Source organism: Anguilla rostrata, chromosome 5 (assembly GCF_018555375.3).
Source record: "Anguilla rostrata isolate EN2019 chromosome 5, ASM1855537v3, whole genome shotgun sequence".
Classification (NCBI taxonomy): Eukaryota; Metazoa; Chordata; class Actinopteri; order Anguilliformes; family Anguillidae; genus Anguilla; species Anguilla rostrata.
Genome location: NC_057937.1, coordinates 42,450,604 through 42,474,706, shown reverse-complemented (window position 1 = coordinate 42,474,706; position 24,103 = coordinate 42,450,604). Strand labels below are relative to the sequence as shown.

Genomic DNA, 24,103 nt, shown 5'->3' with positions numbered 1-24,103 from the left:
TGGGCAAGCCAGGTCACACCGAATTCAAAAACAAAATGGCCAAACAAATGATCTAAATCGATATGTTTACTTGTGCACTGGGCCTGTTATTGCAGCGTTTCTGTCTCCTGTCATTGACAGCTCATTTGTATCTACTGTGCAGATAAGACCCGGGCACAGCTGCCTGCTGCCCCCATTTCATGAGCGGAGACGAAGCTCAGCCTATTGTGACAGTGCGGAATCAAGCTAATACGTATCGATTCGGATCCCTGGCGTGACAGGATTCAGGTTTCCCCGTGGCTGCAGTATCGATCACGTTCGCCCTTGCGTGTGTCTCGTAGGTACTGTGCTGGCACCATGCCCTGGGGTAACCCTGGCGAGCACCACGACTTTGAACCGCAGCGACACGACGACGGCTGCATCGAGGTCATCGGGTTCACCATGACGTCTCTGGTAGGGCCATGACACCTTTCCTTCCTGTATGGTGTGGATTTGAAGTGTTAGTTACTTTATCTTATTCACAACTACAGTTTGGTGAGTTCGGGGAAGTCTAAAACTAATTAAAGAAACGATGCGTTCTTTGAAAAGTGTGACACTTGCATTTGTACTTAAAAATCATTGAAAGGGAAATAGCAGTCTGTGGACAGGAGATTTCTGTTTATCCAGCTCAACTTAAACTGCTTTGCACGCTGTCCGTCAGTAAATTAATCTGTGTTTAATACAAGGTGCCAAGAAAGGTATTTATAGAGGGAGAGGTGTATTTTATCAGTCATGAGTTTGACTTTCCATTTTGATAATAACAATGAAAATCTATTCGCATTGTATAATCTGCTAAGGAGCTTCAGTACATAAGTCAGTGCATAACACAGAGGATCATGTCTCTGAGGTTCTACTCTATGTCCAGAGGTAAAAGCAGCTGTTTAGGATACATATTAAGCTTAAAGTGGTGTTGGTGGGCCAGTCCTCCTCATGACTATGCAGAAAGCCAATGGCCCAGTGTAGTGATATGCACAGGAGACACTGTCTTTCAGATGACACATTAAATCCAGGGTACTTTCTCATTGTAGTCGCTGAATATCTCATGCCAACCTTCTCCCAGTCTCCCGGCAAAATTCTACAATGTGTTATTGAGCCCCCTCTCTCCTCTGTTGCTAAGGCAACGCTGCAGGTCGGAGGTCACGGCGAGAGGCTGAACCAGTGCCAGAAGGTTACCCTGACCACCTACAAGTCCATCCCCATGCAGGTGGACGGGGAGCCCTGCAAGCTGGCCCCCTCGGTCATTCAGATCTCCCTGAGAAACCAGGCCAACATGGTGCAGAAGACCAAGCGGAGGACCTCCATCCCCCTGTTAAACGAGTGAGTGAGCATGCGAGCAGCCAGGTTCACCACAAAGTAGTCTCAGCAGTCCCGTGCACATGCACCAAGGCCAGTCGTATGTAATCATGTCAATTCTGAGCAGGCATGTTGTCTCTCAGCCTGAAAGGTTCAAGCCATGAATCTGATTGGCTGATCTCAGCATCCCTACATTCCCTACAGCAGTCCTGAGGAGTGTCAGTCTTCTGTATGCAGACTGGATGTCATTACATTACATGGCCAATCTTGCATTTAATTGTTCTCCATAAAAGTAAACAGAATGTCATTTTTGTTGGTAGTGGTATTTTAAACTACCGAAAATTCTTTGCTCTCCCTGAAGTTAATATGATTAAAGTGAGAGTGACCTGAAAATATTATTTGACTTTGATATAGTTAAAATTGACCACTCTCTCGCGAACTATCCGCAAGCACTTCCAGTTGATAGCGTTTCATATCCAGTATGAGTAATAGTCTTGTCATCAAACCAGCTGCCCTGCTAAGAGCTGCCCTCCCATTCAGATTGACCCTGGAGTGTCTGCCTAAATCACATATATATTGTCTGTCATTAAGCCTGTCTCATGTGTCTTAATCCTCAGTTGCATGTCTAATGTTAAATGACCATACCATTGTAGCTGTCTAACTGGTTTATATTTTCCCTTTTTTTAATCTTTTTGTGAGAGATGAGAGCATAATCATGTAAACAGAACTCAGGCCTTTTTTCCGCATTTTACACATTGTGTCGCTTTGGTTTGCACAGCCTTGTCTGAGTCTGGTCATTTCTATGGAATTTGACAGACAGGATGCAGAGAGTCTGATTATGAAACCTGGCATATTCAGGTTTTGTCTGGCACATTCTTTATATGGTTTTTTACCCCTGTCTATACCATTTCTTTTTTTCCAATTTGTAATGTCCAGTCTTAACTGTAACCCTGTTCAATAACTGCAGTATCATCAAAAGATTCAGGAGAGTGCAGACTAGCACATCCTCTGAAACACTTGCAGCTGCTTCTTTCCACTCTGCGTTCCACTGGCTTAGCAGCAGCGCAGTCAACACGCCGGCGACCTGCGCTTACTGCGCAGTTAGCGCAGGCAGCTTGAGCGCTAACGTGCAACTGAAACCCTCCCTTACCTTCCTACAGTGAGCCTGAGGCAGTTAGACTTCCCCCTCCTGTGACTGCTGGCCACAGACAGCACTGCCAAAGACAGCAATTGATTCTGTCAGATGCGGCATCGAGTGCATTGACTGGATGTACCACCCCAGAAGCTGAAGTGTTATCATTTAGGTTGTAATAAGGTTTATTAGGTCTAGGATGCAGTATGAGAAATGATTTTGTATAAGCGAAAGAGCAGAAATTGCATTCGGGCTCTTGCTGTGAGAATTTCACTAGGATGTCAGAGCGTGAGCCTGACTGTACAGACACGGGAGCGTTAATAGGATTCACAGGGTTCCCTAAGTGCTGACAAAGATGGGCCTAAGGGCTATGAGGGACTCGGAGTCTAATTCCCGAAGACAAGGAAAAATGGGCACTTTTATTCTTTTTGAAGCCAACAACAAACCTCTGGCCTTTTGTCGACTTTGGAATCTTGAGTAAGCTGAACTTGATGTATCTGCTGTGAAGGGATATTGAAAGGCTTGCACAGGTCTATTAAACTGTCTTTCATTTTCCTTGTGGACAAAACTGAAAAACCAACAATCTATGCCAGATGTGGTTTATTTTTTAAATTTTTATTTTTTTAAATTTTAATCCAATAATATGTATTTGCTAATTTCATACTCGGGTGACTGCAGGCAATTCAGTAGTACGATACTGAAACCCAGTAGTTTCTCAATTTAAAAATGTTTTGGAGCAGAGAGAGAGAGAGAGAGAGACTTGTGATGCAGTTACACATCCTGTCAGTTAGTGACATAATTCTAAACAACACTATTCAAGTAAAATGAAACCTTAGTGGTTCAGCAGTTATCAGTTTTTATTTTGGTGAAGGAAATCAAACTGAGCTCTTAAAATGCTTGTGGTTGCATAAGCATCTGTACAAACAGTTGTCTAGTCATTGGTTTAATTGGATCACTTTACTGGATCACATTACTTTTCACTTTTTTGCAAATGCTCTTATCTAGAGGATACATGCAATTCATATTCCTTGTCAGTCTTGCTTCGAGGGCACTGAAGAAGACACCTTATTTCACTTACTGATTCTCCTCATCTTTGTGGTTGTGGATGGACTTCAGTTGGGCATCACTGTGTTGCGTGGCCAGTTGTCCAGTAATCCCTTTTCCTTGAAGTGGCTATCCTTAATTTTCCAATTTTGGCGGTTTTGGTGACATTTGTGGTGAAGGTGGTTAGAGAAGTTTGTTTTCACACTCCAAATACCAAATTCCATTTCTTTTGAAACTAAGCTATAGGAGCCCATTGCTTATTTTTTCAAGAAAATAATCCAGAGGTGCCTTTTTGGAGAATGTGGACTGCCTAGAGACTACCAACAATGTCATCTGACATGGTAATATTGGGCAAAATATCAAACCAAATTTCAAAGACGCTTTTTGGATTTTAAGCCCTTGCTTGATCGCATTTGGCATGCAAGTTCCTGTGTGTGCGTCATCATATTTGAATAGTTTGGCGGGAGTGTTGCACCCAACACCACCAGTGGAAAATAACATATAGAGGACAAATTTCAAAACGCAAACACATTGCATTGACATTACTACAAACATGCCAGCGTGAACAAGTATCGGATGTGACATTTTTTTATAGGAAAAAAATTAAGGAATGCCACTTTAACGGGGTAGAAGAAGTATCTTTATTATGCTTTAGGCTCTTTGTCTGTTGAAAATAATAATCTTTCTGCCAGAAAATCCTGTTAACAAGTGTTGAAAAGTGGAGGTAGAAACATCTGTATCTGTAAAATCACCTCCTGAGCCCTGGATTTGAGTCTCTGGGATCATACCCACAGGGCCTGCAGGGCAGCTGGAATTAGGTTTCTTCTGCTGTGTTGTGATGTGTGCAATTCCCGTTGATAAATGCTTGAACCAGCGTTTCTGTGAAGTTGTTGGCAAACCTTAAAAGAGCAGAGGCCTTAGGTGCTGGAGATATACCCTGTTGACTTGCCTTTATTTGAATTATCACATGCACTAATGTGATAATGAATTATTGAGGCCAGTGTGAATAAAATGGATATTGGGATGGGAGGTGTGCCATCAGCCGAGTAATGGCATTCCCCATACATCTACAGCACCGAGTGCTTGGCACTTTTCAGGCTTTTTTCCTATAGAAATAACCACAATGACCACAGACTCTCCCACCTTAAGAGCATTTGGTCCATTGGGGAGGTTGTTTTGAACTCCAGTGTATTAGAAGCCACTGTTGAATATAGGATGGTAAGCACTGAGCTGACAGCCTGCACAGTTGCTGGATTATAACTGCTTGCTGTCTTTCTTGTTTGACTGCAGCCAGCAGCCGGTTCCTGAACGACTCCGGATCCGCGTGAACCGCATCAGCATGCATGACTACGAGGCCCTGCATTACGACAAGGAGAAGCTGAAGGAGGCCTGTGAGTACACCTACACACACACTCTCTCTGTCTATCTATTTATCTATCTGTCTGTCTGTCTGTATCTCTCTCTCTCTCTCTCTCTCTCTCAATGCCTCTTAGACTTCAAGCTCTGGGCCTGTAAAGCCTTACAGTAGCACCATATGCAATGGCCTACGCTCTAAACTGAAAACATAAAAACTTAAGAAAATTTAATGACGAGAACAAGTAATTTGGCTCAACCATGCTTGACATTTTGCCTGCAGTCAAGCCTGGTCTCGAGCACTCCAAGATTCTTCACTTGCACTCTAATCCCTGGCTAGCCTTTTCCATGCATTAATTAAATTGCCTTTCATATCTCAAGCTGTAGGCAGCAAAAAAACATATTGGAACTTTTTTTCCTCTTTGGATTGGGTATCTCCTAACTAAATTTTAAACAACATTCTACCAGCGCAGTAGCTTGATTGGCCTAATGTGCCTTTTGCGGATGGATCAGTCTGATCAGTAAGCCACGCAGTGGTCTGAATCCATTGACCCTGTTTACAGCAGCAAGGCCTGAATGTTACCACAAACTTCTCAGCGAACTCAAAGGTTATTCTAAATCTACTCTAAATCTATTCTAAATCTGGGTGTGTGACTCTCTCAGTCACTGTCAGCCATGCATTAGCACAAATATAGCATGTGGAAGCCTTTCAGCTCAGGCTACTGTTTAAAGGGTGCACCTATGCGCTATGTGGGCTAATTCAGTATGGAAGTCCCTTTGATTTATATGGTACTTAGCAGCCACCTCATGGAGAGTGATGGCGTTCACTTTCCTCTGGGTGCTGGGGATTACACTGGCTGTGCCGTGGTCTCCCTGCCCTCATCAGCTTGTCAGTCCAGCATGTAGAACTCAGAGTGATGCAACCAGGCAGACATCAAGTCTGCAAGGCGCTAATGATAGAACAACGGTCTGCTGTCACTAATTGATGCCTGGAGATACATTACCAGCAACTCGGTTTTCTCCTGGACTGTATTGTACCTATTACCAGGGTAGCTGGGTAATTGCTGCTGTAAGCCAGTTGGAGTTTCATCTCCTAAATATGACAAGGCCTGATTATCCACACAAACACACTGCCAAATGTTTCCCAGACAGCTTTTGTAGATTGTTTGCTTTCAGCGAATGAAGCAGCCGGGACTTTTTTCAGGTTGTTTGCGTAATTTCTTAAATGTCGCCTCTAGACGCTGTTCTTTGGTTTGGCCTTTGAAGCTTGTTGCCTTCGTGTTTTTTTTACTGCAGCATACCATGACAAAACTCTGCTACAAACAAGACCGACTAAAGCAATCTTGAGACAGGGTTATGTAAACAACACAAGGCTTTGAGAACCCAAACAAGATGGTTTTTTTTTAAAGGCTAGACTCAAATCCTTTTGAATTATAGCATGTTTCACACTACTGGAGCCCTTCAGTGGTAATTGCTGGTTTGGGCTATGGCAAATTCTTTTGTAACAGTATGGTGTGTAAAAATAGAGTAAAAATAATGAGAAAGATTAACAACTGTGCAAAGTTTGTGCTGGGTTGTTATTAGGTAATTACGGTCCCTGAATTTCGACCTTTCTCTATAAGTAAAAACCCCTGCTCAGGAAAAGGCTGTTTAACATTTTTAGAAGCTATGAACAGTAATTTAGAAAGCGCCCAAGTTTAAAATTTCCAAATTGGCAAAGCTTTTTCAGAAAGATGGGATTGAGGTTTTTTTTCCCCTTTTTTCAGATCACAGTTTTTGTTTGATATCGAGCCACAGATTTAACCCTAATATTACTAAATAAGAGACTAACTCAAAGTTTTATTTAACTCTGAACAGTATTTAAACTACGTTACATCACTCTCACAGCAGCTTCCAACATTGTATCGACTGCTAGTAAATGTCAGTAGAAAGCCATTTCCATTAAGTTCAAACTATTTGCTTTCTCAACACTAGAGGGCAGTAATAGCAAAAGTGTGTTCGTCCGTACATGTGATTCACTGGTAGACTCCTGAACTGGTCCTTCAGAAAAAATACTGTTTATACCTATGTCTCCAGTTATGACCTTTGGCTGGCTGAACAAAACAAAACTCTTTGTTCAACTGCTATATGAATGCATTGCGGTGTTTTTGATTCACCTTATCACTCCTTGATTTTCAGTAAAGACAGACTCAATGAAATGCAGAAATATAGAATGTTTCATTTTCTTAGAAGATGAAACTGAATTAAATCAGCAACCTTATGGTTATATACAGTTCCCAGTTCCCTGTCCAACACACCTACTACTGACGCCTTCCCACTGCCCATACTATGTGTGTACTGAGAAAAGCAAGGGAGCGGTCAACTCTCATCGATGGTTGCCATGACACTGCAATGTTGAGAGACATGCTTGCTGTGATTTCATTTGAAATGGTCATTTGAATGGGCAATCAATTTTAATCTTCTCTTCAAAATACTTTCATATGAATCATAAAGGGGAATCATGTTGGATATTTAAAATGAAATACCCTTATTATAGTCGGCATTCCTGTTGAAATGTATGTCAATTGTGTGTCAAAGAAAACTGTTTTTGCTGTTCTGACCTCACTTTTGCTTCTCTGGCCCTCATACAAAGCACTGAATGCTTCTTATAATTTCTTTTAGAAAATTACATTTGCTTGTTGCCTTATTGTGACAGATTATTTAAAGGACAATGTTTTTGATTTCTAAAGACACATTTAAATACGCTACCTGCCCTGTAGCCATCTGGATTGTCCAACAACAGTGGGAAGCAGAGAATGCTGCTGCTTCTTCTACCGAGGAAAAGAACAGAATAAAAAAAAAAACAGTGAAAAAGTTGAATTGAATGTTGAATGAGAAACTGCATGGTCCTGGGTTGCTAGGCAACAGTACATTCTACAGTGAAGGAGTCTGCCATTTGTGAGCCTGGGAAACTAGGGAGGCACCCTTCAGGCATGGTATTTAATTCATAAGTCTTGGTCTAAATTTCCACATTTTGAACATCTTATGGATTTGCATCATAGTTAACACATTCTTTATGTTGATTATCTCATCTACAGTTGTTTACTGATGTACTAAAGAGTGCATTCACAACAAACACAACCCTGTAAATTCAGCAGTGGTCCGAATTGAATCTTTGTTTTTTGGCAGTCAGTTACTTTTGGTCATGTGCAGGCTAACCCCCTGGGTGTGGTTGTGGCTGTGCTGTTTATCTGGGATTCAGTCTTAGTTTTGACTTCTTGCATAAATGGTGCAACTTACTATGGGGGGTTTCCCAAATAAGGTAAAGAAATATGTTTTTAACTTGCTTTAGCTGTCTTTGAGATCACTATGTTTTTAATCAGACCCCTGACCCCCTGCACATTTGCCTACATTTCTCATAAGTGCTCCAGGCGCTCCTCTGAGGCATTGGTTTTGGTTTTTAATCTGATTTGGCAGTTATGTGTATAATCACTAATAACCATTAGCAACGCTCATGTCATAAAGTCAAAAGACAGAAGACTTGCGGCGTTCTCATAGGCATCTAATGGACTTCAAGAAACTTCAAACAATTTTTCTCTGTTCCGCAGAAAATGTCAGTGTGGAAGCCACACAGGCTGCCGATCCAGTTATGTTTTTGAGCTGTGTTTGCTCTGAACTGGACTGTGCCGGTCCATAATGCATTGCTGCAACTCTTATGTACGATGCCGGGGCGACATTAGCTCTGTAGGTAGAGCGGTCGTCTGGAAATTGGTCGGTTCGATCCACGGTATTCTGAGTGTGTTGAATTGTCCTTGAGCAAGGCACCTAACCCCCCCATTGCTCCCAATGAGCTGGTTTGCGCCTTGCATGGCTGCCTTGATCGCCGTTAGTGTGTGTGTGTGTGTGTGTGGTGTGTGTGTGAATGGGTAAATGAGAGGCATTCATTGTAAAATGCTTTGTGCATTTGTTGCTGGAAAATGTGCTATAAATAAAATGCATTGTTTTTACCATACAATAGATGACCATACAAAGTTTATTACCTTACTGTCAGTACACATTGTATGCACCTATTAGATTAATTGGATAGTTACTGGGTGTTTTGCATTTTTTCATGTTGTTGAGGTTGGTATCTGCTCATCCACCTAGGTCTACCCACCAGAATGAATTACTAATGCGGCAGAGCTTCATGATTCACATATGCATAAATGCATATTTTCATTTATCCATTTTATTTGGCCACCATTTTAATGAACAGTGCACTTTGTTTGCTGCTTCATGAAGGCTTTGTTGTTTTTCAGTAAGTGGTGTGTGAAAGCTAGTGCAGCATTCAAAATGCCAAAGCAAAATTCTTTAAACAATCTTTTTTTGTCACAAAATTTGACATATACAGTATTGACCACTGTGGTAGCTTTGCTGAACATGTATATCAAACTGCCTATACAATCTTCCCTGTAAGAACGGTGACTCGACAGCATCACTGAGATCTCTATCTGCAGTGTAATGTGTTTTTTATGGAATCTTGTTTTTCTTTGCTTGTTTTTCTCAGCAATACCATTGGGCCTTATCGTCATCCCGGGAGACAGTGACCTGGAAATGTGTCGGTCTCACATTGAGAGGCTCCAAGAGGTAATTATTGGGTGGGGGGAGAGGGTGGGGGGGAAAGAGAGATAAAATGTGAATCGAAAGAGTGTTTGAATGTGAAAAAGTAGTTATTAGGAGATGGAATCTTTCCATTCTTACCTCTTGAAATTTGTCATGCTTTTTTTTCTCCCTGAGCTACATGTTTAAACCAAAATGTTGTATAGCATAGCCTACATTAATACATTTTGTCATTGCTTTAGGAGTATTTACTGATGGGATTACTTGTGCATCAGCCTGGCCTGTAGTAGTAACAGACTACGTTACCACCAATTTTATCTCTATGATTTACATAACGCCACTGCAGTGATCCTTCCCCCTTCTGGAGTGCATGGAATTTCACCACAGACCTTGCTGATCTTGCTCCCCACGCTCTGCTCCATTATTAGTGAAATATAGCACATGAAATAGTGCGTGAAATTTGTGCGCAGTCATCTGTTCACTACTTTATTCTTACTTTATTTGAAACTACATCTCAAAAATTGATTTAGATATTTTAAGCTGTTTATTTATAATCCCTCATTCCTTGGTTAAATTGAATAACAGTCTCTCTTCATTTGCACAACGGCGAATTCATACTGTACTAGCAGTATTTGTAGCAGATTTCAGTTTTTATTCAATTACAATAAATGACACTATGGCTTGGATTCAATCATTTGATCATTTCATCAACTTTGATTTACAATTAAATGCAGGTGTTTGTTTTTTCTCCACAAAAATGTATTGGTGAGATGCACCAAAATTAATCCGACAACTATTTTTATGAAGAAATAAAACCTGGATTTATTTAAGGGAAAATGTTGAATGAGCCCAGGTTTAGGTATTTTTATGAACTGATAGAGCTTGCCACTACTGCCTCAGCAGGCATGGTCCCCGTGTGCAAACAAATACAAAATTGGCAACATCGAGTCCCATTCCGTTTCACCATGTGGTGCTTTTCCACAGGACTTCATCTCTTTTCACCCCTCCTTCCAGCGACTGGTACTCCAGGTGTGTAAATGTGTCAGTGGTGGAGTTTTCCTCATGGCCTGGAACAAGTCTGAAACAATAGTTTTTTAAAATATTTAATTTATCCACTTGCTGGAAAACTTCAGCAAATAATCTCTAGACTAAACAAACCAATGTGACTTTTTGCAGAAGGACAAACTGTATGTTTATGCTGTGGTGGAATTCACCTTATGAACAAAGGTCACTCATTGTATCATTGTAATTCATTTTTTGTGCAGCAGTCTCCTTTATCCAGAGTGACATATCTAACATATTATTCATTTATGTAGCTGAAGGAAGGAATTCAGTTTAAGGACTATCAAGGGTACAGGAACAGTACCCCAAATTCCTTAACCACTAACTGCTGCTAACTGTAAGGTGTGCTAAGCGGGCAGATTCTGCGTTATGCACACTGCTGTGATAGTTATCCCTGTACACCCAGGCATAACTCCCCTACCGCTACGGATTCTACTCTTAAATCATTAATGCTCCTCCCAGAATCCTCGGTTTCCTCCTGCCCCTATACAGTGACCCTATAACTTCTCATTTATAAAAATGAAAGAGCTTTGTTCCTTGTTCCTCAGGGCTCCTGAGCATGATGTGTGTGCAGTACGTGATGTGTTTTGTAGAACATGATTTGTGTGGCAACACATGGTGATGGGAGAGTGTGAGAGCATCCTGTGTTTTCAGCAAGTCACTCGCTTGAACAAATCATAGTCTTTTGCTATGGAGAGTAGACATCATTGATTGGACTGTGAGTGCACACCTCATATAGTTCTTGAAGCTTTCCTCTCCCATCGCTAACGTGGGGCATGCATGGTGACTGTCAATGCAGTCAAAGCTTGTGTCTGGTGTCAGATGTGGTGTCTTAATGCACAATCAAGTCACAAATCAAGTCAGTTGGCTTTTGCATTGTGACATTCTGGAACTTTATGTCTTGTTGTCCTAGTTCAATTTGTCTAAACAAGGAAGTGTTTAATTCATATATTTGAACATTTGGTTACAATTTTCACAAAATTCGAACTGGGGAATTTGGTAGTAAAACCACTTTTCTCACTAAAATGTTTACATGAAAGAGCTTTGTTTTATTAGCTTGTTTGAACATTATTGTCAATAAATAGCCACATGTATTGCATAAAAAGAAACTTAAACATGGAATTTGAGCAAAAGAAGAGACTTCTGCTGAGACTAAATATACTTGTGATTAAGAAGCAAAGAAGGAAAAATAGTACTTCCTTGTTTACAGCTGTAGCCTAAAATTTTTTACACACTTTGCCATGACCTGAACCTGGAATTTAGCTTTTTATATTTATCTTGAAACAAGAACTTTTTTTCCTTCCTTTTTTTCTTTTAAGGTGGCATTTAAAAATTCAGCTCTGTCGTTGCGATAAGCTGACAAGTATGACTTAGAGGATCAAACAAGCACTGATGCATTAGTCCTGTCAGCCAGGTTTCTACCCCTTTGGGTTGTAATGTGTCCAGGGTGTACTGGAGGTAGACACATCCTGGAGCTACTAAAGAGGACAGCAATGGGGGGGTGGGGGGACAGAAGTGTGAATCGTGGGCAATGCCGACAGCTGGGATAGAGAGCCATTGTTACCCTGTTTCCAGTCCAGCCCACCAGACCGAGCACAGTAAGGGTTCCAAACTGCATGAAACTACGTACTTAACCCCAGTGTGCACTCAAAAAAACTGAAGGGGTTGCTTAGGTGGTCAAAGAGCACACAGCAGAGTCGTTGAGTATTATATTTAGTTGGCTGCTGTGCATTTTTTGGAGTTGGAGATGACATCACCCAGCTTCTTTAAACAGTTTTGTGTCACCATTTCAGGATGAGACAAAGATTATAACGCTGTTAGTTGTTTTATTGATGCACTACTCAGAATTTTGAAAGTAATGTTAAGGTTATTCTTTTTTGTCTTCATTTGTTGGCCATGTTATCTAAGCCTCTGCAGATGACTCAAAGACCTGTGTTGCTACCATAGCCCAGAAATTCTTTTTAATGTTCAATTTTTTCCCATGTGGCTGTTTGCCTTGCCACTTCTTGTCGGCTTTCTCTCTTTTCTGTTTCCACGTCTCTATTTCTGCTTCTTGTAGGAAACAGCATCAGAAACATTGCGGTGTTATCTTTCACTGGTTGTTCAGCTTGGCTCATTAATCCAAAATCTGTCATTTTAAACCGTATTTTCTGATCTGCCAGAAATGGGCTTTGAGCTTGTAGGTATTTCAATAGCAATAATCACAGCTTTAATGCTGAAAACATCTGAAGCAGTGTAACATCTATGCTGTCAAACAGATTTCAACAATAGCCACTCATTTATGATTATATTTATCTGTAATATTTCAGTGTTTCTGTTGTAGTGTACTTGGCTTCAAACTTTCAGAAATGATTTCTGGTTAGGCAGCAGTGTGAGCCACAGAAGGGATATCCTCATAGTTCCCTTTTTCTTCTCAGGAGGGGGACGGTACAAAATCGAAGACCCTATCCTCACAGAAGCTCTCACCAAAGTGGTGTTTCCTTGACTGTAAGTACACTTCTCAAGAACTGCTGTTTAAGTCTATTATAATCCAGTTTTTCTAGTCAAAGGGTACCAAGCCTTATTTCTGGAGGCCTGCTTAGGTATTTTTGTGCTGAACCTGTTAACACTAAACATGTGTAATTACTAAAAGTGTGAGATTTAGGACTGTTTCCAGAGAGCTAGAAAACCTGCTGGTGTGTAATGCTAAGAGAACAGGGGTTCCTCTGCCTTTGTCCTCTTTCAGAATGCTTTGTGAATCAGGCCACTGTTTCCAGTGATCTCATGTGTTCTGTTGAGAGAAATATTTTAGCAATTTTTTTTAACTGTTAACAAATGCAAACAATATACTGTGCTGTTGGCCTAAATGTTAATATCAGTACATCGCAGCGTCATATACATCAGATAGGGGTGGTCCTTGAACATTCTTGGAACTCCTCGGAAATATTTGCATTCTAGAAAGTTATAGTAAGTCTAAAACCAAATCCTGGTGTCCTTGAAATGTCATGGAAAATTGGCTAAATGAAATCATCTGATTGTGAGAGAGACATCTAGCCATTATCAGTGTGCTGATAGTGCTAGAATTTGGATAGCACCACTAGTTCATACATACATAATTCCACTATAAAAAGTCATCAATCACTGAAAAGTAAAGTTTATACCTTTGTAGACACAAACATTTTGAGTGTTTTGCCCCAAACGCCCACTTTGCAAAAGCCTGTAGCTTAGATTAGTTCTGTCTACTGCATAAAAACTAAATCCTTGAAAATCCTACATTCATCCCTAAAATGTAATTGGAAAGTCATGGAAAATAATATCTTATTTGAGTAACACTCATCTGTGTTAATTCATAAACACAGGAAGATATCATGGATGGCAAACAGCTTCAAGAAAACAGAGAAGAGCAGTTTCTAGCAGTTGTAGTCCTGCAGTAAATTAGATGTTTTAAATAATGATTATGCCAGTGCCTAGATCTTATATTTCCCATGTAGGGTCAAAGTAATACTCTCTCTACACTCAGTTGCGATTGGTTCCCCCCTTGGGTGTTTGGTCTGCAATTCCTACAAGGCAGCTCTCTGTATACCAGCTGGCCACTGTGACATATTCAGACCTCCTAATTTAATCCCACAGCAGGAGAGTCTATGGGTAATAGTGCAAATTTCCCAAGCATGAAGGAAGCAAGGTTCAAGCTTCAGACACCGCCCCACAGAGAGGCTTTTGAGCGGTTATTAGTGTGGGAAAGGTGACATGCACAGAATGCAGTGTCGTCCATGAAAAATTAGCCTGTGTGGCATTGTTACAGTGCGGTCCTCAAATGTTAGCAAGAATCCCATGCTGCATCGAGGCACCTTTGCAAAAACAAATTGGCATCTGAATTCTTGATGAGATTTCTTTTCTATGGCTACCTTTGTGAGAGCTCACATTTTTAGTATAGAGAGTGACAGTTTGGCAGCTGCTGTGTGGTATGGGATCCAATCACATTTCTGCAAGATTCACATAGTAATCTTAAAATTTCTTAATTTTCTATTTTTTCCACACATAGAACACCACTTCCATTGTAAAATTAGATTTTCCAGTTGTATGAAAACACAACCCAGGATATGTATCATGCTCTCGCATGAATCCAGGCAGCTGGATTCAAATTGTGGTTATATTCCCAGAAGTGACAATTTATTGTCTTCTTAATATGTCTTTCATGTTTTTAACCCAATTATAACCATTAAATTGTAATAAACACTATTGGATTATTGTGATCTGTACAGCAGACAATGAGAGTGTGTTTCCTGCGCTCATTAGAATTCATAACTGTAAGGCATGTCATATGTAAACCATTCCTCATCACTTGCTAGGTTAGAGCCGGTTGGAGGAGTAACCTTACACTACCAGACAAAACCAAAGAAAGCAACATAAACTAGGCTCTAACATTGTATAGTTAAACCTGAAGATCATTCAATTTGTAATAATGTTGTAACACTGAGCTACTTTACGCTAACATTAGACTCTATACCAGTCTTAAACTCTGGACATTACACCTGAATAAAGAAAGTCTTTTATTCCATATGTCTACGCTTGAAACCTATTTAATTGCCACTCGCTAATGGTTTGCCTACTGACCGATACACTGCTTTCTGCGACAAGTTACAGGCATGTCCATACTATCTGCAAGGATCTATGTTTTTGCACCTGCATTTATCACAGTGAATGCTTGAAGTATTTCACATAACAGTGTCAGAGAGGTGTCTCATGGTAATTCTCTAGATGTACGTGTATGTCCAAGTTCTGCACACGCTCTCATCACATATTAGAAGGTTGAGTCTTATCTTCTCATAAACAGTATTTTATCATTTATAGTAGGTGGAGATAGAAGTTTGTGTTGTCCTAGAATCCCACAATTAGTGTCTCAGTTTAACCAAGGTTAACATGGCTGAGACTTCTACTGAAATGTAATATTAAATTAAGGGTGACAGAGTTTTCGCTAATGGAAACACTTGTCATGTTTTAGAACTTTTCAGAGCCTGAAGACTCACACTACTTTCTTAAAATCATTGTGGATTAATGTTGATTTACCCGTATTAAAGGGAACCGCTATCTTGAGTTGAAAGGCCCAGAATATAAAGAAAGCTCTCCTACTGAGACCAGTATTGTATGTGGTTCCTGATGACCACCATATCTTGAAAGCTTCATGCCACCTGAGCTCTTTGTTAAAGTAATATTTTACTGGATTAAAAAGTCTCAGGACTTTATAAAAACCATAGGAAACATTCAGTGCTGGGTTGCCATACTGCGCTAAGGCTGGGTATGTGTGATTTGTGTCCAACCCAAACGTCTGTCACAACAGTATGATAGACCCATTTATTCTGCTTTCATCCTGTGAATATCAGTTCATGATAATCCTCACCAACCCCACCTGTTATCTGAAAACGCCACTTGGTGACTCTGCCATTTTGTATAATTTTGTTTTTGAGGCACTGGCTGCAAAATGAAAGGAAGGAGGAGGGAGAGTAATCTATTTCTTGGCAGCTGATGTGTTGCAGACACTGACCTGTGTGCCCTCACTGTATTCTGTCGACTCCTGCTGGGCCCAGGAGAACTCCGTCTTGCACAGATGTGGGAGCAGCTGAAAGTTAATTAGCAGGACTGTTAAAACACGGCACCCCTTTGCATACAATTTCAGCAAATTCACCCCTGCATCTGAACAAATTCAAATCCATCAGGAGCAGAGGCAGCGTCCCTCTGAAAACGGTATCACTGTGTGTGTCCCGTCTTCCTTGGCAGATCAACCGTTGCGGAAGAAATTAAGCCGAAGCTGTTTTCTGCCTTAAGAAAGAGCTCATCTCAGCATTTTCTCAGATTTTGTTTTTTCAAATGTCACAGAGGCAAATTGCACCATTTCTCTTCTGCCGTTCAGTACATTAGTCAGGGGGAGTTCCCCTCAGGCTACAGTCATGTATTACCCTTAAGAAGCGGCCATATTTTCCCTCTGCTCGGGCCATATAAAAAATAGGCTGGCATCACAGAGATTTTTAGTATAGCTGTCATGCCCTCTTGTAATTACTTGAGGGGCTTAGTTACAAGACAGATGGAGAGAAGTGGTTGCAGTAGGATTGTGCAGAAAACCTCAATATACAAGTAAAAAAAGTAAATTCAATGCATTAGTTCCTCCGACATACAAGGGGCTCACAGGCTCTCAGTTGTCATCACTCAGAATAAGACCATTTTTCCCTCAGGCACTGCCTCACTTTTGGGGTACTCTGCAGGCTGTAGGTTGTACAATATTCACTGGCTGATTTGTAAGCACTGTGTGAATGAATAAAGCAGAATAAATAGCTAGTCAGCACAAGACTATAACTAAAATCTCACGCGTGGTTATGTAATGACGTTTGTCCGTTTGTCTGTCCATCGGTCTTTCCATGATGGATGTATCTGGAAAAGTAATAGCCTGTGCATGTTTATATTCCCAAGCGGAATAAACCTAGTGATTCTGGTGACCCCATGACCTTTCCTCTATCACCACCATCAGACCAAGGCGAAGGTCCGCAGTCTACTAAGTGCAGTCTTTCTAGTTCCTGGACATTTTCATGCTTATCTTGTATATCCTGCATAACAATGTCTTATGTTAGTGGAATATGTATGGAAATGCCCCATCTGTCATTGGCAAAATACATTTGACCTGGTAGGTCCTTTTCTTGTCAAGAGGTCCTTTCTGCTGCAAACACATCAGATAAGATACATAGTTATGAGAACAGGACATTCATTCCATCATATTGCATATGCAATTTGGTGAGCTCACTTCGTGAGCTTTCCCTAGCTGCAGTGAACTCACACGTTCCTGCTTTGTTTTTGTATTCCAGCAAATAAGATGGTCCACTGCATCATGTTCCGTTCTATAAGAAAAATAATAATGATAATAATGTTTAATTTAAAAGCTGGGGATCCAGGTCTCTTCAGTCTTACCTAACACATTTTAGCATTCAATTGCAACGCTGCATACTGCTGTTTTATGGATGTTAGATTTTTTTAGGGTGTGTTCTCTTTTTGCCTTGCTTTTTTCTGGCATTTTATGAGATCACAAATGGCATGATTTCATATGAATTTGCCCTGATTTATTTCCCCCTCAGCTACCACAGCGGATCGTTTTTACAGAATAGACCGAGCTCAGGTAAGCCCATTTTCCTTGTACTCGTTTCTCACATAGGTGTATAATAAAGTTTTATCACCTGCTTGTCATCAGTCTGAGTGTCTTGTGTAAAAAGTTTTAACTATCGACCCTATAAAAACTTATCGGTGTATAATTTGTGTCACTTCAGTCATGAGTTTTCCCAAGTTATGATTAGCTCACATATGCCTTCCTTGTCTTTTGAACACCAGGAGCATTTGAACTATGTGACGGAGATATCCCAAGATGAGCTTTTCATCCTGGACCCGGAGCTGGTCGTCACGGAGTCAGTCAGCACATCACCAGGGATGCCTGATTTGGTGGATTCTTCTGGAGAGCTTCCATCAGCAATGCGCCAGTTCGCCTTCCCATCCTCCTCGTCTTCTCCACCCTCTTCACCTGTCCCCAGGTGAGTGGAACGAGACATGAAAGCATCAAACATCAAAGGAATAATCTATTTTAATAGACTCCAGTGTCCCTGTGACATTCAATTTTGAAATGTCAAGAACTTCCTGAGATTAGCCTTTTCTTTCAAGTTTAAGGTGAAAAATGAAACAACTGGCTATACATTTTATATAAGCAAACATCAAAAGTAGGGTAACATAAAGAGTTCTTTGTTCTTATTTACTGTTACTTTGTAATTTTATTTGAATATTTCATAATTTCACAGTGTGTGCTTGACACACCTGCTGTCAATAGCACCATAAATCATCATGTCTGTTACATTTTTTCTTCATATATTTTCTATTACAAAGTTGTAAGTAAAATAGAATTATTTTTCAAATAGCAAAACATAGTCAGCACAAGATAGAATTTTGGATATTGGCAAATAATTTGCTGGCTTAATTTATAGTATTTTTACGTCATTTCCTTTTTTGACGCAGCAGTGCACAATGTTCTGTTTTAACATCACGCTGAGGAAACTATTTTTGGTCATTCTCTCTTTGTCATCTGATGACAGCCTCAGTAAACCTGCAGTGGACTGCGGGCACAGGTGACTGTAAGTACAGTGATACGTAGCCATGGCAGGATTTGTGTTTGGATGCATATTTTATAAAGCAATAATCCTGTCTCCAGGGGACCGGGCTAGTTTATCGAGCACTTCTGAGTGTGAGAACTCTGAGAAGTCTGTGTGCTGTTCATTCTATATTATTCCCATTAATCATTATACTGCTCACCTTGAGTCACCACAGCCTCAGTAATTACCTCAGGAAGCCAACCTTGGCTAACAAAGTGTCATATCCTCCCATTCCTCAACAAGTCAATACAAGGGAGCAAGACTTATGGCTAAATAAGCCTAGCTTATCACTGTATGAATTCAGGATGCAGGTTTAAATGATATAACTAATAAGAGTTTTGCCCTTTGTAAAAAAATAACTATATCTATGTGTGCAGTAAATTTCAGGAATGGACACTTTCATTCTTAGTATGAATATATGGATTAGACTACTGAGGTAATGTGAGAAGGGACTTGATATAGGAATATTCTACTGGACACCTGCTTCAGACAGCAGTGAGACAGAGTATGGTCTGTGGAAATATAAAACAAGATTATGGAAGGAGAGGTGTTAATATTAAGTGATTCTGGGTACCCTTTTATTAATTGGGATGCTGTGTCAGAACACCTCAGATGTGACGAGAGTTTCAACATTGTAAATTACAAAATTAGATGGTATTGGCAGATGGTATTCAACATACCTTGTGTAAGGCTCTGCACGTGGGAAATAAAAACATTAGACAGGATCCGTATGGGAAGAGCAAAATAAGAATGTGTTTTATTTGAAAATGACTTGAGATTAGTAGAGCAAAGTCTCTGCATTGTGCTGTAGCAATTAAATGGCCAACAGAATACGGGACTAAATAGGAAAAGGTAGCAAACGTAAGTCAGAGGCGGTTATATTGATGTTATGCAAATAATAATAAGTCCTTACAATTATATGGTGCTCGTCTGGAAACTCAAAGCACATTTTACATTGATGGGGAAACTCACCTCAGCCACGACCAATGTGTAGCACCCACCTGGGTGAAGCACGGCAGTCATATTACACCGAAACGCTCACAGCATTAAACTGGGGGGATGATTCGGTGGCAGGTTGTGAAAACCAGGTTGGGAATTTAGCCAAGACACTGGCGAACCCTCTAACGTTACCCTTTGTGATAAGTGTCAAGCAACTAAAGAGCAAATTAATTGTTTCTTGGTATGAAATGTGAATGTTTTGAGGAAAGAATCAAGATACTTAAACTTTTTAGGTTTGCCAAAAGGAAACAAAAGTGGGGTGTTTTTAAGGAAAGTGGCCAGGTCCCACCCTCCTTTTGTATTTATTGCTTTCAGACAGATAGAAAGCAGAGAGAAGATAGAGCAGATATAGATAGAGCAAGGACCACCGCTTAGAAGGTGCCTTGGTGGGGATCGACTCCCCATCTGTGAAGAGTGTTATAGCAGAGATCTGTCGCCCTATAGGTTGCACCAGTCATCACCACTGGCATCAACAAATGAACAAACAAAGATTTTCAGTTTGAGTTCTCTCAGACAAGGGGGCATAGATGGAAACTATTTAAAATTAAATTTAGCACTGATAACAGGCACTATTTACAGAGATGTGTTCATTCATGGAACAGCTTGATAAGCTATGTCTTTGAAGAAAGAATGATTGTGTGTTTTGTTGGTAAGTTTTCTTCCCAGTTTTGAAGTGTTTGTAGTTGTTTTGTACCAGTAACTTTAAAAGGGGTAAGGGTTAATGTGATTTTTAAATGAGATGGTAGTTTCTGAATCAGTAAATTGCTTCTAAGAAGTGCAACAACTTAAGAAAATTGGCAGATAAAGAACAAAAACAGGCAAATTGCATCTTAGCAGCATCAGCCTGTTTTTTGTATGCCATACACTCACCTTTTTTACATGGGTGGCAAAATGGGTCGTAGGTTTTTTCCTGCTGACGCTCCTGATTCGGGCCACCAGTTGGTCTCCCCTTTCTCACGTGGTACTTCAGTCCTCCGCCAGCTAGAGGTCCCGTTAGCCTCTTTCATCTACATGATGTGGTAGTGCCTCCAAAAAGGTGCTCTGACATCATGATTGGGGCGAGGCCAGAGTGGAATGCAGAAAGAATTTTTCAGACGTTAGAGGGCAGCACCAAGATGTTTTCTACCAGTTTTTTCAGCCAAATAATATCAGAAATGTTGAAATAACTGCATGAATTAAAGTGTTTCATTATAATGTAGGCAAACAAACAAAAAAAATTACCTTTTCAGATCAGCGACCAAATCAGACCCAAGAAGCCAGGTGACCTGGGTTAACTGTGCAATCGACTGCTTTATCTGACCAATTGCTGTGCTACTCAGGTGCTGTGTAACAACAAAAGCCAGCAGACCTGTGGCTTTCCAGGCCTTGGAATGAGGACTATTGGCTCAAAGACATGTAGCATTGTAGCATTTAAACTTCCATTCATGTTCTTTTTCCTTCCTGACTCTCCCCATATTAGATCAACTAACTGTTTTTTTATAAATGTTACAATTAGAGACTGAATTGAACAATTAGCCACTTGACTGCAACTGGAGTGCCTATGGAGACCCATGGAGAATGACCATTGAAATACAAGTTTAAATCCCTGCTGGTCACGTGGTGGAGACAAGCTAGTGTTCCTACTTATGATTGCAACTGATCACTACAGCACTTTGGGGTTTTTCCTCTTTATTGAGTGCTCAGAGTAGTGTGCCAGAGGTCTTACTAGGAATAGTACATTTGGGAAAATCTTACTTGATAGGTCTCCTAACTGATACATGCAGCTAGAAAACGTTTGGACTTAAGAGCCCAGGTTGAAGGGTAGCAAGTTCACAGGTCTGCACCGTCTCTGCCTCTCCGACTATGAAACATCAGTATCTCACCTGCTGGTCTTTCTCTGCCCTCCCGATGGAGCTGTGAACCCATCCGTCTTTTGATGTTCTCAGAGCAGACGCCCCCATAATTTCGGGCCCTTCTCCAACCTTCCCCCACTGTGTTTTTGGACTTGAAATGGAATTCCTAATAAAGCCCCTTTCAGGAACTTCACTGCCCTGAGAGTTGAGATGTAGGGGGTCTGGTCACATTGGGTTTATTCTGCTTTCCTGATCCATTCTGAAAGAAAAGAAAAACCCCAGCAGAAGCACCGCAACCCCACCCCTCACTAGCAAAACACCATTACATGAAAGCTTGGGTTAAGGGGTCATAGTGGGACCAACGGCGTATTGCTGACCTTATCCTTGAATAACCTTTCGAAGCTGATGGAATCCTGTTTCTGTAGCCCATGCATTTGACTCAGGTCCTTCAGGGAGGAGAAGCTAGCTGGGGGGTGTACTCAGACAGGAGGATGCCGAGCATGCCCCGGGCCACGATGCGGCAATGTGGTCCAGGGGACCAGGGATGCACAAGGCCCCATTAGTGACCTGCACCTCCCTTTGCCAGTAGAGGGGCTATATTTATTGGCTTGAGTGAGAAAACTCTTCTTTGACGCCCCACATTAGACGCCGTATTTCCTGACAGGAAGTAGCGGCATGAGCAGAAAGGGTCTGTTAGAAAACAGATTACTGGAGCCACACAAGGGCACACAGCCAAGACATCCCCACCCTCCTTTCCTTCTCTCTGTCCTGCCCTGTCTGTTGTGTTTTGTTTTTGGAGGCCTGTCTCTCCTTATTTTCCTTGACTGAAATATTACTGTTTTCTCCCTGTCCTTATTTCCCTAACTTGCTCCCCACCCTTGCTCCCCCCCACGAATCCCCCCCTTCGCCCTCCAGTCCGACCAGCCCGCACTCGGACAGCGAGGCCCTGGCTCGGCGACACAAGAAGTCTCTCTTCTCCTCTCACTCCGGCTTCCCCTTTCCTGTAAAGAAGAGGTATCACTCTCTCCTTCAGTCTCTCCTTACTTCTCTCCTCCCTCCCTCACTCCCAGGCCCACCTCCTTCAATGTACGAGTCCACCTCTCCAGCTTCACACCCTCACCCCTACCTCCCCCCTCCTCTCCATTTATAGTTTTTCCAAATCTAGTGTAATTTTTTCCCCCTCCATTTTCCATATTTATATCATTGTATGGCTTTGTATGGACAGTCTGCTTCAATTCCTTTGACCCAAAATTTTCAATTATCCCATTTTTATTACTCTGTATGATAAATGCTGTATGCCCCAGATTTAGGGTAGTAACCCAATTCACATGCCTTATATAGTGCAAATGAGAAGCACGCTAATGTTAACATACAAGAGCAATTAATCTATATATTTCGCTTTTTGAAGATACTTTTAAGGTCCTTTGTTCTTTGTTGAATCCAGTTTCGGCTTCCAGTTAATTGAATGCATTGCATTTACCAATGTTTCCGTGTCTCTCTGAAATTGATGCGTGGAGTGCACTCTCCAAGAACAGGAGGGAATTAAAACGATGCTGTTTAATAATTTCAGAGATTATGTTGTGTACAGAAAAGGTAATGAGATAAATGGTGGTTACATGTATAGAGACCAACCTCATTTGCAAGAACCTCATCACACTATGACAGATATAGAGCAAAAGAATTTGAATAAAATGACCTGTAATCTTTCAAACATGATGAATGCTTGCATATGAATTTGAAAATGTGTCACTTAACGTGAACCTTAATAATGTTGGTTTTTATTCCCTGGTGCGGTTTTATTGAGTCAGTGGAAACAGATTGCCATGGAAGTGGGGTGTAAAACGATGTTTTTATCAAAGGTATTTCCGACATTTTTTGCTGAAACAATGATTAGAGTGGTTGTTTTCCGTATTTACGGCTGCGGTTACTGTGATTTGAATTGCAAAGCAGGCCGTGCAGGATTTAGGAGGAGGATGAGGAGGCGGAGGAGGATGACAGGTGTGCGTGCGTGTGCGTGTGCGTGTGTGTGTGCGTGTGCGTGTGTGTGAGATCAAAGCGTATTCCTGAAGTGTAAAAGGAATGGGACTCTACACAGACAGCCCAATGCTAACACCGCAAAGCGGGGATTCACAGGAAAGTCCCATGGCTTTTTAAAAACAATATCTATCACACATTGGTTTTAATCCAGCTGGATTTTATGCCTGAGATTGGACAAATTTACACATTGGAACACTGTGACCCTGCAGCCCCACAGAGTCTCACATCTGGCAACAGAATCTGCAGACGTCCGTATGTCTCAACGAAAAAATGTTGGTGGATGTAATAGGCTCATTTCACAAAAGCAATATTCGACACGGATCCATGCATTACAAGGCAGCAACCTAAAAAAAGTTTTAGGCATACTGCAGGTTTATCTTTAATGTTCAATATTTGGGCTACTTAGATTCAATACCCTTAAAGATTTTTTTTTTACTTGCAGCTCATTAAACCATTTTTTATTTTTCTCAGTGATCAGTGTAAACATTGTTTTTTTATTTGTTTTCTTAACCTCATAAGAGGACAGAATACAATGTCATTTCATGTGAAATGTGTGTATGTGGATACTCTTGTTATTGCCAACTGCCTGGTTTTGTTTATAA

General features: G+C 40.9%; 1 protein-coding gene across 12 annotated transcripts in view; it reads left to right on the top strand.

The window, feature by feature from the left end:
• Positions 1 to 24,103, top strand: part of LOC135255309 (diacylglycerol kinase zeta-like) — a 127,787-nt gene that overhangs the window by 78,577 nt on the left and 25,107 nt on the right. For 8 of the 12 annotated variants that reach the window (XM_064336310.1, XM_064336313.1, XM_064336307.1 and 5 more), the window contains 9 exons: positions 321 to 432; positions 1,136 to 1,335; positions 4,778 to 4,878; positions 9,366 to 9,445; positions 10,403 to 10,447; positions 12,898 to 12,967; positions 17,578 to 17,618; positions 17,828 to 18,024; positions 22,380 to 22,478. In XM_064336310.1, the coding sequence (XP_064192380.1) occupies positions 321 to 432; positions 1,136 to 1,335; positions 4,778 to 4,878; positions 9,366 to 9,445; positions 10,403 to 10,447; positions 12,898 to 12,967; positions 17,578 to 17,618; positions 17,828 to 18,024; positions 22,380 to 22,478 (945 nt within the window). The remainder of the gene's footprint in view (positions 1 to 320; positions 433 to 1,135; positions 1,336 to 4,777; positions 4,879 to 9,365; positions 9,446 to 10,402; positions 10,448 to 12,897; positions 12,968 to 17,577; positions 17,619 to 17,827; positions 18,025 to 22,379; positions 22,479 to 24,103) is intronic. The other 4 variants (XM_064336312.1, XM_064336302.1, XM_064336306.1 and 1 more) reach the window with 2 other exon arrangements.